The following is a 14,523-nucleotide window of genomic DNA, read 5'->3' on the forward strand; positions in this document are numbered from 1 at the left end:
AGTTTATATAGGAGAAAAGGTCAAATGTCAAAATTAGGACCCTACAGGGAGCAAATAACAACAATTCTCCGATTTTGTTAAAAAATGGTCTCATATTTTTCCACTTGCAAAAGCAATTAATAAAAATACTTTTTGCCATATCTCAGGTGGTTTGTTAGCTTGGTAACATGGCAAAGAAGATCAAGTTCCATTAGTATAGTCACCAGAGGGGGTTCCCATGCAGCCAGTGTTTTTTTCTAACTTACATTTTTATAATCCTGAAGGTGTCTAGTATTATGAATTTTGATGTTCTCAAAATTAAATATTGTCCCATGGAGTTCATTTGGCGGCCATCTTGGATTCCGACAAAATTCAATTAAATTGACATAACTTTTGAACTAGACATCATAGAAAGACAAATGACCCAATTTTTCGGGATAATGTGGACATGAGCAATCAATTAAAAGGGTTATTTTCATGATTTAAACATGTTGGATACATTAAAATGCAAAATATTACTAAAAATAATATCTTCAAGGCATACTCGCCTGTATATAATAGGAGCTCTTTTTGGTACATTGAGAAGGATATTTTGATGTTATTGATTTATTTACTATTTTCTCTTCTAGGTGCATGACTTAAGGGCTGGGGTATGAACGTTTGGACAGTATTTATTTTGGGACATTAGAGCACATCAGACATATCGAATTGCATTCTGAACACGAAGAATGTCATTCTGATATCAAATAATTTTGATTTTTTGAAATTCGCAATTTGATATACATTTTATGACAAATCATAAAAAAATTGATATTTTTGATATTTAACAGTACTTGAAGTAAACTTTATAAATCTGATGATTTATACTTAAAGTGTATGTAGGTGGGATGGAAAGCCGACGATCAATGAAAATTTTGACCTTTCGTATTGAAGATGATGGATTTTTTTAAAAAAACCAAAAAAAAATAGGTCTTTTTGGGAAAAAATCCATATCTTCAATATGAAAGGTCAAAATTTTCAATTGACTGTCGGCTTTTCCTCCTGCTACATACACTTTAAGAATATATCATTAGATTTATGTAATTTACTTCGAGGACTGTTATATATCAAAATTTGAAAAATATCAAATTTTTATAATTTGTCATAAAATTTGTATTATATTGTGATTTAAAAAAATGAAAATTATTTGATATCAGAAAGACATGCTTCGTATTCAGAATGCAATTCGATAGGTCTGAGGTGCTCTCATGTCCCACAAAAATACTGTCGAAACGCAATAAACGGTCATTTTGGATCCCTTAACATATTATTAGCTAGAACTGGTGTTAGTGAACTAAAAATCGTAGCATACTTATAGTGAAGTGGTGGATAATCATGCCAAAACGCAAGGGTGATAAAGATACTGAGTCAGACTCACTGCAGAAACGTCCTCCTGTAAATTGTATTTTACATGTGAGTGGTATTGAGCATCTAGATTTTACGCCGCTCAATCAATAAAGTAAGGGGCTCTGCCACTGACAAGCTGGCTCAGCTACATGACATTCGCGACAAAAGACACATTGAACCTCATGATTCACCCTGTCGCATGGATGATGTCTGTAATCACATTCCGGAGAGTCTTGCTGGTGTAGATTTAGAAACAATTGGATATCATCGAGGCTACTACCAAAACTTTACTGAAAATCAATATCGTTTGAAATGTAGTGCAGCAACTAATGAAGCTTCAACATCACAATCCTCTTGTAACCGTAAATTACAATTATCAACTGTCATGCGACTGTTCCCTCCATAATGTATCTTTTGTGAAAGACTGGAAATGAAAGTGTCTGGAAAGACTGAGAGATGCATCAAATTCGCAGTATTCAAGGACAAAGACGGAACATTTAAGGAGCCTAATTGGAAACAGATTGAGCCTCGGGCACTAGAACTAGGACTACATCGTCTACATAGCATGGTGTAAGGTGAGGACCTGTTTGCAAGAGACGCAAATTTCCACTATTCCTGTCGCGATTCATTCAACACGAAGTACACAACTTACCTGCGTGATGAAGCGAAAGCGACAATTGAAACAGAACAGGATCGTAAAGCTGTTGCACATCTGCAGGCATTCACTGCTGTCCTTGATTTCATTCAAGACCGAGTTGTTGGGCAGAAGGAGGTTATGTTACTTACATCGCTGAGTCTTCTGTACAATCATACAAGAATTTGAAAGAAGTGGCTTCCCCAATCCAGAGTACAGAAGTGACAAGCTGAAGGTTGAGAACCATGATATTCATGACTCGATCGCCTTTGCCAACTTTTATCCGGGCGACAAAGGCTATATCACCTACAACCTGGTCTACGGCGCCAGCATCTGTGTCGCAGACACACTGACTTATGCATATAAGCTGGGGTTCAAAAATAAGTATACGGATGTGGCCCTGTTTCTTCTACCAAACTACCAAACCACATACTTCTCTGCACTAGCATCGGGCACCTCTACAGAAGCAAACAACTCGCCACTATCTTCAGTAAGCTGGGTCACTGTGAGACATGCAACTTTGCCTTAGGAACTAGAGACAGGTTGATAAGGTTTCCACATAATACGCCGCAGATCATTACCAGCAAGGGAAACGACGTGTTTCATCTCGTATGGGACAATCTAAACAAAACAATGACGAATATCCATGGCTCAAATGTTGTGAACAGCACTGGCGGGATAATGATACAAGATGTGAAACCCGGGTTTGATATCACTAACCAGGATCAAACTCTCCCTCTCTACGCGCGGAGTAAGGTGCGCTCCCTAAAGGTAGATACACCCGAGACCATGGCTCCTGATCCTGTTCACATCTGTGGAAGCTATTGGGAGAAGCAACCTGTCCCAGGATTTGGTGACTGATCTCATTACCAGTGGCTGCCTACGTAGTGTATTGACAGGGAAGGCATATGCAAAAGCACTGTTCTGCCTCTAAACAGTCGGTGAAGCGGTTGTTAATTAAGCGATTCATTGAGGAGGAGAATGTTGAGGTCGCCAACCCCAAGACTTGCTCAATCTCGTACAGACACGTACTCCTCGTGAGACCCTCGACCTTGCTTTGCAGGACCCCTCCACTTTTACCATGCTTGTGAAGTATGTCACATATGAAGACAAGGACATACTACTGACCCACTTGTATGGTGGCATCCTCTGACCACTTTAGAAGCTCCTTGACAGTCGAGTATTCGGTGAAGGGGTGATGGATAGGGATGAAATAGTAGATAGTTGACTTTCTTTGGGGTTTCACACCGGTAGCTGAGGGGAAGCCACCAAACCCTGGGACAGGCTGCTTCTCCCCACTGCTTCCCGTGTAAATGACCAGACACGATATTCTTTGAGATGCATGTTGAGTACATTTCGCTGTTTATCATGGGTGGAGTGAACACGTCTCCCTCAGGAAATTTGGGCCCGACTTGACTACAGATATGAACAGAAGCCATGGTCTCGGGTATATCTACGCTCGTAGAGAGGGAGAGTCCGATCCTGGTTAGTAGTGGTATCAAACCCGGGTTTTACATCTTGTATCATTATCCCACCAGTGCTGTTCACCACGTTTGACCCATGGATGTTCGTCATTGTTTTGTTTAGATTGTCCCATTCGAGATGAAACACGTCCTTTCCCTCGCCCAGGCGAAGTTATATGTCTCAGTGTCACAGTTATATCCAGCTTACTGAGAATAGTGGCGAGTTGTTTGCTTCTGTAGAGGTGCCGGATGATAGTGCAAAGCAGTAATGTGCTTTGGTAGTTTCCAGTCACCGCGTCTGCGACAGAGATGCTGCCGCTGTAGACCAGGTTATTGTTGATATACCCTTTGTCACCTAGATGAAATTTGGCAAAGGCGATCGAGTCATGGATAACATTCTCATTCGCCTCTCTTGCAAAGAGGTCCTCACCTAGCACCATGATATGTAGCTGAGCCAGCTTGTCAGTGGCGGAGCCCCTTACTTTACTGAGCGGCGTAAAATCTAGATGCTCAATACCACTCACATGTAAAATACAATTTACAGGAGGACGTTTCTGCAGTGAGTCTGACTCAGTACCTTTATCACCCTTGCGTTTTGGCATGATTATCCACCACTTCCCTATAACTATGCTACGATGTTTAGTTCACTAACACCAGTTCTAGCTAATAATAAGTTAAGCCATGCACCTAGAAGAGAAAATAGTAAATAAATCAATAACATCAAAATATCCTACTCAATGTACCAAAAAGAGCTCCTATTATATACAGGCGAGTATGCCTTGAAGATATTATTTTTAGTAATATTTTGCATTTTAATGTATCCAACATGTTTAAATCATGAAAATAACCCTTTTAATTGATTGCTCATGTCCCCATTATTCCGAAAAATGGGGTCATTTGTCTTTCTATGATGTCTAGTTCAAAAGTTATGTCAATTTAATTGAATTTTGTCGGAATCCAAGATGGCCGCCAAATGAACGCCATGGGACATAATATTTTGCATTTTAATGTATCCAACATGTTTAAATCATGAAAATAACCCTTTTAATTGATTGCTCATGTCCACATTATCCCGAAAAATGGGGTCATTCGTCTTCCTACGATGTATAGTTCAAAAGTTATGTCAATTTAATTGAATTTTGTCAAAATCCAAGATGGCCGCCAAATGAACCCCATGGGACAATATTTTCATTTTGGGAACATCAAAATTCATTTACTAGACACCTTCAGGATTACAAAAATGTAAGTTAGAAAAAAAGCACTGGGTGCATGGGAACCCCCTCTGGTGACTATACTACATAGAGCCGTATTGACCTTGATCTATTTTGTCATGTTACCTATATAATGTAACAAAACATTCAAAACAATGCAAATTTTCTCATTTTGATTTATTTTTGCCAAAGGAACAATGTGAGACCAGTTGGATTAAAATTGGAGCATATTTCCATTGTAAACGACCGTGGAATCAAAATTTGTCCTTTTACGTTTTATGTCGGAGACTGGCCAAGCTATACTTTTTCTGTATCCTTATGACGAGAGCAAGACATTGGTATGGTTTTTAACAAGATTTGACCAACGTTGAAATTTCACCTTCTGCATAAGCGGTCATTTTGGATTTATGCAAATTAGGCACTGTTCCACTGCTTGGACTTTTGGTTACTTTTGATATTTTCTTTAATATACTTTTTTGAAATGAATGGCGATTAAATAGTTTCTGTTGCAATTAGTGGTGGTTTTTCCTTAATTTGATTGGCCTATACTAACTCCATGTTTTGACCATAGTACAAGGTGTTACGTAACCCAGTGCAAAATTTGCTACACTAGTGGAACCAATGCTTTTTAGCTTTTGAATACCCCTACGAACCAAACCTGAGTTGGTTCCATTTTTTTCGAATGTGCCTTCGGCGGCCATTTTGAAATTCAAAATGGCCACTATTTTTAGCCTTTTTTAAGCCGTATTTGTCCCGAAAGCGCACAAAGTCATATTTTTCTTAATGATTATTTATACTTTTGATTGTCAAGATCCACTAAGAACATGATTAGGATCATTTTCTAGAATCCAAGATGGCTGCCAAATCCAAAATGGCCGCCAATTTGTCTAAAATGGTCTGCCAGCTATAAGGACATTGATTTCTTTCCTTTTTCCTGATTATTTTTGCTACTTATGTTTCTGAGAATCCACTGAGAACTAAAAACTTAATTTGGTCCATTTTCTCCAATCCAAGATGGCCTCTAAATCCAAAATGGATGCCTTTTTTTTAAATATGGCATACCGCTTTTGGCAATTACTATCATCGAGAGTAAAATACATGTATCTCATTTCTGTCAGATATCGATATTAAAATGATTCTAAACATCTTAAAGTAGTGCAACAACATTGTTTAAGGAGAATATAGATGCATTTCACCTTTCAAAATGGCCGCCAAAGTGTTTGAAATTGGCTATGATTAATTTTTCAGCATTTATGCAATGAAATGCAGAAAATCATGTTTTTAAAAGTTGAAATATATTGTAATTCAACTTCAGACATTTATGATAGAGTTGACCCTGAGGCATCTAAATGCCTAGTTGTCATCAATACTCATCATCTATGTTATCAGTATTTTCAAGTTCCTCAGTTTGGTGCACAGAGCTGTATTGGTACACTCTTCATCTGCTCCACAAGCACATGCTTCTGTACAAGTCAGCTCAGATAGTGTCGTCTGCAGGAACATCTTCTGGAGCATTTGCTTATTCCACATCCGCACCTAACAAGCTCGACAACAGACTCGGGAGCTATTGCAATGTCTGACAGGATAGGTACTGGAATGTTATCTGCATCACTCGACCATCCTAGCTTGAATGGGTCTGGAATATTTGGATGTACAAGGTCTTGACTCCAAACATTATGCATATGCGCCCGCAGAATGTGTTGATGCCACACACAGAAGTTGGAGGAATTTTATCAATCCCCCTGGTTGGCTCTTGAAGCATTTCCGTCTCAGTTTTTCAGCTGTGTTGGCCTGTAGGTCGTTTTTTGTGCCCATGAGCCTGCATAAAAACCTCTCACAGCCTGAAACAACACTTTGAGAAGGCATTTCTGCATCACCAAGTTGACTCAGTGCTGTGAGTTCTTCAGGTGTTGCTTCAGTGAAGACCTTGAAAGCAGCCTTCTTGCCTATACCTCTGATATGTCCACATGTGTTGCATCCTGTTAAACATTAACAATGAAATCCCAGAAGCGCTGCTGCTTTTGATGTCCCAAGACGGATATGTATTGGTTTCAGCAAGATTTTTCTTCTGTTGTCACCTCTTCCCATAAGTATGGTTGTCTGAAGACCAAGAACCGTGAGTCTTCGAAGAGCAAGGACCATAACACCTGTATCTTGGGTCATGATATGGACATTCTTTCCAGCTTCAGAGATCTCTGCTGCATGTAGCATGTTAGAGTGTCTGCTTCCTCTTGTGCACTAACACCTGTCGATGGCTGCAAAACTTTGTTTGCCAGGTAGATTGTGACGGAGTCCTTAGTTTTATTGTTATAGCCAAAAATAGATTTGAGTCATGGATGGGGGTTGTGTCAGCAACAATGTAGGCTCTCGCTGATGATTGGACTCCTAACTTGCAACGTCTGATTATATCTTTGATTGAGTTTTCTCTTCCAGAATTATCAAATATAACACGGCAACCTTCATAGTCACTCTAACACGTCTGCATGTGAAAAGCAACATGAATGATGTTCCGCCATCGACAGGAATGTGTTGATACCACGCACCAGAAGTTACAGGGATTTTATCAATCCCCCTGGTTGGCTCTTGAAGCGTTTCCATCTCAGTTTTTCAGCTGTGTTGGAAGGTAGGTCATTTTTTTGTGCCCATGAGTCTGCACACAAACCTCTCACAGCCTGAAACAACACTTTGAGAAGGCATTTCTGCATCACCAAATTGACTCAGTGCTGTGAGTTCTTCAGGAGTTGCTTCAGTGAAGGCCTTGAAAGCAGTCTTCTTGCCTATACCTCTGATATGTCCACATGTGTCGCATCCTGTTAAACAATGAAATCCCGGAAGCGCTGCTGCTTTTGATGTCCCAAGACGGATATGTATTGGTTTCAGCAAGAGTTTCCTTCTGTTGTCACCTCTTCCCATAAGCATGGTTGTCTGAATGATGTTCGTCTGATTATATCTTTGATTGAGTTTTCTCTTCCATAATTATCAAATATGACACGGCAACCTTCATAGTCACTCTAACACGTCTGCATGTGAAAAGCAACACAAATTATGTTCAGCCATCAACAGGTGTTAGTACACAAGAGGAAGCAGACACTATAATCATGCTACATGCAGCTAGCAGAGATCTCTCAAGCTGGAAAGAATGTCCATATCATAACCCAAGATACAGATGTTATGGTTCTTGCTCTTCGAAGACTCACGGTTCTTGGTCTTCAGACAACCATGCTTATGGGAACAGGTGACAACAGAAGGAAAATCTTGCTGAAACCAATACATATCAGTCTTGGGACATCAAAAGCAGCAGCGCTTCCGGGATTTCATTGTTTAACAGGATGCGACACATGTGGACATATCAGAGGTATAGGCAAAAAGACTGCCTTCAAGGCCTTCACTGAAGCAACACCTGAAGAACTCACAGCACTGAGTCAACTTGGTGATGCAGAAACGCCTTCTTAATGTGTTGTTTCAGGCTGTGAGAGGTTTTTGTGCAGGCAGGCTTCAAGAGCCAACCAGGGAGGATTGATAAAATTCCTTCAACTTCAAGTGTGTGGCATAAACACATTCTGCGGGCGCATATGCAAGCATATGTTTGGAGTCAAGACCTTGTGGTAAATCCAAATATTCCAGACCCGTTCAAGCTAGGATAGTCGAGTGATACAGATAACATTTCCAGTACCTATCCTGTCAGACATTGCAATAGCTCCCGAGTCTGTTGTCGAGCTTGTTAGGTGCGGATGTGGAATAAGCAAATGCTCCAGAAGATGTTCCTGCAACAGAAGCATGTGATTGTAGAGCAGATGAAGAGTGTACCAATATGATAGGCCTACAGCTGTGCACCAAACTGAGGAACTTATGATGACAACTAGGCATTTACATGCCTCAAGGTCAGCTCTATCATAAATGTTTGAAGTTGAATTACAATATAGAAATTTCATTGCATAAATGCTGAAAAATTAATCTTAGCCAATTTCAAGACACTTTGGCGGCCATTTTGAAAGGTTAAATGCACCTATAATCTCCTTAAATAATATTGTTGTACTACAGATGTTTAGAATAATTTTCTTATCCATATCTAACAGAAATAAGATAGATGTATTTTACTCTCAATGATAGTAATTGTTCAAAGTGGTATGCCATATTACAATAAAAGGCGGCCATTTTGGATTTAGAGGCCATCTTGGATAGGAGAAAATGGACCAAATTAATTTTTTAGTTCTCAGTGGATTCTCAGAAACATAAGCAGTGGAAATAATCAGGAAAAAGGAAAGAAATCAATGTCCTTATAGCTGGCAGACCATTTTAGACAAATTGGCGGCCATTTTGGATTTGACAGCCATCTTGGATTCTAGAAAATGATCCTTATTATGTTCTTAGTGGATTTTGACAATCAAAAGTATAAATAATCATTAAGAAAAATATGACTTTGTGCGCTTTAGGGACAAATACGGCTTTAAAAAGGCTAAATATAGTGGCCATTTTGAATTTCAAAATGGCCGCCGAAGACACACTCGAAAAAATGGAACCAACTCAGGTTTTGTTACCTAGGGTATAAGGAAGCAAAATAACCTTGGTTCCACTAGTGTAGCAAATTTTGCACTGACTTATGATAATTCTACGTAACACCATATACTACCAGGTTTGGTGGCCATAGCATGTAATTTAGAATAGGAATAGCATTTTCAAGATTTGCAATTTCAAAATTTTCAATTTGCACAAAACGACCTCTAATAGCCATGGCCTTTGACTCCAAGTTGTGTACAACTTATATCATCAAGGTTTGGCCAGTGGTTCTTCTGACTTTGGTGGTCATGGCATGTAATTTAGAGTGGGAGTAGCATTTTAATATTACCCCTAATAACACCTACATGAGCGTTAACCCCAATCTGTGTACAACTTATATTAAGCCTAGGTCAGTACTTCGTTTGACACTAATAGTATTTTAAAAGACGGATTGACGAAAAAATCGGAAGAAGAAGAAGAAAAAGATTCGACCGCTTCACAATAGTATGTAGTTGCACTAGAACTATAGCTAATGTGGCTCATAAGCCACGAATGTCAGGCAGTGGCTTCTTCCCCAAATGATTTTTGAACGATAGGCAAAACTTTTCAAATAAGCAAGAATTCTTACGTCGGCAAGGTTCTTCATTGCACGTCTGGAAATCGGTGGCTTTTCCTATACAATATCTCCCTCCATAACGAGGCGTTGGATTTCTACATCTTCTATAGCGTCTTTGTATACCGCCATCGCAGGTTTCGTTACACGAAGACCACGGCTCCCAGCTAGACCAGCCACCATTAACTATGTAAAAAAAAGAAGATGAATTACCAACAATCATTTTTAAAAGATTTTATTAATTGTTATTCTTTTGAACATTTTCATGCTTGGTAATTCTTTCACAGACATAGCAATATTAAATTTTTAAAGAGGTTCTATTCAACACAGACACAAATATACAATGTAAAAGAGTTAATTTGCTCTTTAATTTAAATCTATTTTAGTATTTTTTTAGTTTTAGTTTATAGAATTAATGTCCTTTTATTGCTGTATATAATCCTAATGCCCAGTTACTTTTTGCTGCGGTGCATGACCGAAGGAAGGAAGAAATGAAGAAGAAGAAGAGAAAACTTTTTTCTCGGGTGCGGTTTTGACCCCCAACCCCTCGGGTGCCAGGCACGTACACGGGCGTAACTTGCCACGGGCCTGTAGCTTTGCCGGCCAAGCTTTTCGTGGCCAAATGACTGGTCGCATGATGACACAATCGCATCTACTTAAATGGGTTACTCAGATGAATATATCGCGTAATAAGCCATCAAAGGCACTGTAAAGAAAGAGAGTAGTGTCTACGGCGTTAAATACCTGGACAGGCTGCTAAGTTGCAGACGTCTTCCTCATGTGCAAGTCCCGCACAATCTCTACCATTGTACCTTGGTTCAGGGTTGTTACAGGTTCGAATCCTAGATTTCCTTCCACCACCACAAGACTTAGAGCACATGGTCCATGGTGCCCATACAATCCAGTTGCCATCCACAGTTAGAGAATTATATATTCATGATGGACAAATAATATTTGCGCCCAATCAACCAATATATTTCTTTGAAGTGCTCTTTTAGTGTTTTGTTTTTAGTTTATCGAATCAATGTCCTTTTATTCCCTTATTTAAAGAGATTTAGAATTGCAAACTTTGCACAAATTTTGTTTAATGACCAAAAAAATTGTATTGAGCCAATCAGAGATGTGGTAAGAATAGTCAATAGCTAAAATTACTAAGAGATCTAAAAGCTAATCAGAGGCACTGTAAGAAAGAGAGTAGTGTCTACTGGATTGAATACCTGGACAGGCTGCTAAGTTGCAGACGTCTTCCTCATGAGCAGGTCCCGCACAATATCTACCATTGTACCTTGGTTCAGGGTTGTTACATGTTCGAATCCTAGATTTCCTTCCACCACCACAAGACTTAGAGCACATCGTCCATGGTGCCCATACAGTCCAGTTGCCATCCACTGTTAGAGAATGATATATTCATGATGGATGAATCATATTTGTGCCTAATCAGCCTATATATTTTAATGAAGTACCCTGGGAGTTAGCTCTGAACAATTATGCAAAGTCAGCCTATTTTGGAAAACTTTTCGTCACTTAGCCCACGGGTGCACAACGAGCCCTCCCTCCTCCCGGGAAGGGATAGCATTCTAAGCATGGGTCATAAGAAAAATCTAGACCAGGCCTTCTCAACTGGCGGCGCGCGCCACTTGTGGCGCTTGGAGTTAGTCGAAGTGGCGCATGAAGTGACGCACGGTAAATTTACTAGTTTTTTCCTCATAAATTGTTTACAAAAAAGGGGTGGAAATACCACATCTGAGCCTTTTGATAGCCTTAAAATCTCAGTGCTTTCGGGGGCGCTGCCCCCTGGACCCCCGCGGCTGGGGCTTTCATACTGGAACCCTACAGTGACCATTAGGCGCGGGCCTCCTGGACCCCATCCGCTATATGCGTTCGATCGCGCACACGCTCCCTCACAAAATGCTCCCTAAACGTGTTGGCACTTCATTATCACTAACATTTCCCAGTTGGCACTTCAAATAAACTAGTTGAGAAGGCCTGATCTAGACCTATATATACAGTGCAACTGACGAAGGAACCAGAAACGGATTCCTGCATACAGCTGGCAAAACACGTCTTGCTAGCTGTAGGCTTTCTAGCAACGGTTTTCAGCATGTCCTAAATTGGATAAATCAAGTTGATTACCGTTATGAGTGGGAACTTTGTAACAGCTCTAGAGGCGAGAGATTGCATTCGGGCTTTAGCGGTTTACCGATCTTTCTAGCCCTGCGGGGCCTATATAAAGTAAACTCACTTGGATTGTTTAGTCGTCGTATGGGAGTCGCCGGCCTCGGGCCTGCCGGCCCTGCGGCCATGCTGTTTTTAGTGTTAATTTACAATTTTTAGTCTGCTGACGCAGACGTTTTTACTAAAAGACAGTGAAGTGTTCAATTGGTTGAGTAGAAGATTGATTTGGAAATTTGGAAAGAATTTGAATGTTTTGAAATATTTCGAAACAAAATAGGCTTTAAAGCCTGAAATATTTAGATGGTTTATTTAAATAAAGACAATTTTATATGCATGTCTGAAGTAATACTACTAAGTTTCGAGATATATCAGTAGTATTAGATCTCTTCAACATGACCATATAAAGCTATACTACTATTCTAATTCAGAAGATAAAAGTAGTATATTTTGGGAAACACGTATAGTTTCCTTAGACACGTTGAAGAAAGTAGTGTTTTGATATACTATATGTATCATAAAATGTTTCTTTTTTTTATAAGTTTCACAAGGTGAGACATATTTCGGGTATTTTCTTTTATATTTATACCCCTTTGTGGTTTTGATTTTGGACTGGATTCAGGTTCTGATCAAGGCTCCGTTATTCTTTTAATATTCTATTAAAGCCATCACACATTTTGGGAGCAGGGCTGGATCTACAGTGTATGTCTATCACACATTCCACAGAACTGGTGTCATTTGCAGGCAGCTAATGTGTAATGTATTTTGTATTGTATTATCAATGTTCACAGAACACCCAATTCATGATGACTGCTTCAATATTTTATACCTTATTGGGTGCTGTTGGATTCTAACAATCAACTCATCAAATATTTTTTTAAATGAAGAGAAGTTCACATTTTTACTGGCAAGGACTGGACTGTTATAACTTAGACCTAAAGGTGAGCGTGAACATCACAGTGTTACGCCGGTACACCTACTGTATGATGGAGGTTGGGCGAAAACTTGTCTTAAAGATAAAGTTAAGATATAGATAAAGTAAAAACCCGGGGTAAAAACATGAACATTTCTTCATTTTTAAAAACATATGAAAAGTTGTTTGCCAGAATGATCACGATTTCATAGTGACGTCATATGGAGAATGTTTGCATTTCTTTTGCAAATATAAAAACACATGATGTATAATATAGTACATGCCCTTAGGGGGCTGGCATTTTATTCGGAAGGAGAGGTGGACCCAAAAATACAGAGGGGGGGGGGCATAGAATTTTCAGACCAAAAATAGGGGGGTTATAATTTTGTAACACCCATAGGGGGTTATAGAATTATTAAGCCAAGGGCTGGTGGCACAAAATTTTCGTGCGCTGCGTGCGCATTCTTTAACTTCTCAACCGAAATGTGCGTACAATCAATGCGCCTTCGTTACACTTACGATACGGGGTCGTAAAAAATTTTGCCCGCGATAGGGGAGGGGGGTCATAAAAATTGACTCCGGTCACCGACATATTTGGGACCCCCCCTCCGAAGAAAATACCAGCCCCCTTAGTAAAGCGCACAATCAAAATATACCTGAGTAAGATCACGGTTAATACATGTAATTAGAGGTTAATAACTGCGCGTCGGTTATTTGGAGGGCATTGTGAAAAATCTAAACATTTTGCCTTTGGAACCGAGGTCCAAAGCAAAATGTTTTGATTTTTCACAATGGCCAACATATTACCGATGCAAAATTATTAATCTAATTAGAGGTTAATAACTGCGGATCGGTTATTTGGAGGGCATTGTGAAAAATCCTCGGTTCCAAAGGCAAAATGTTTAGATTTTTCACAATGCCCGACATATTACCGATGCAAAGTTATTAACCTCATTCATAGCCGTCACTTTAATCTCTTCATCTTACAAAATAACACACAATTTTGCTCTAAAGTTTATAAAAATAGATGATTTTTACATCTTCCCTTTCCCAAAATCGATCAGGCTAAAACATGACGACCAATAACAAAAGTGCGTATCACAATCTGTGCAAATATGGTAGCGCGCAATCCAAATACGGCAGCCAGCGCGTGCGTAGTTTGTTCGACGCACAGCAACACGCAAACGCCGGTCAATTGTGTGCGACATTGGAACAATTACGCATTTTGCGGTCAATTGTGAGATATTAATGACCTCGAATTGCGTTCGCGTTTTCACAAATAACTAAATGTAATTGGATCGCACACATCGCGTTTATTAATGAGGTTATGAATTCACAACCATCACTTTGATCTCTTCACCTTACAAAATAACACAACATTTTGCTCAAAAGTTTGTGAATAGATGATTTTTGCATCTTCCCTTTCCAAAAATCGATCAGGCTATAACAGGACGACCAATAACAAGAGTGCGTATCACAATCTGTGGGCGCAATTTGTTCGACACATAATACGGCGCTCGCGGAGGTTAGTAATATTTACTTTCGAACAATTACGCATTTTGCGGTCAATTGTGAGATATTAATGACCTCATTAATATACGCGATGTGTTTAATTCAATCACAGATAATAACTTTAAAATACGCGGACGCAAATG

At 39.4% G+C, this 14,523-nt stretch overlaps 1 protein-coding gene across 1 annotated transcript in view; it reads right to left on the reverse strand.

The window, feature by feature from the left end:
- The window catches only part of LOC140146593 (uncharacterized), an 86,474-nt gene that overhangs the window by 45,729 nt on the left and 26,222 nt on the right, over positions 1-14,523 (reverse strand). The window contains exons 11-12 of the mRNA XM_072168461.1: positions 11,001-11,171; positions 9,799-9,969 (exon numbers count right to left, since the gene is read on the reverse strand). Of these exons, the coding sequence (XP_072024562.1) occupies positions 9,799-9,969; positions 11,001-11,171 (342 nt within the window). The remainder of the gene's footprint in view (positions 1-9,798; positions 9,970-11,000; positions 11,172-14,523) is intronic.

This window comes from Amphiura filiformis, chromosome 2, assembly GCF_039555335.1.
Source record: "Amphiura filiformis chromosome 2, Afil_fr2py, whole genome shotgun sequence".
In the NCBI taxonomy this organism is placed as follows: domain Eukaryota; kingdom Metazoa; phylum Echinodermata; class Ophiuroidea; order Amphilepidida; family Amphiuridae; genus Amphiura; species Amphiura filiformis.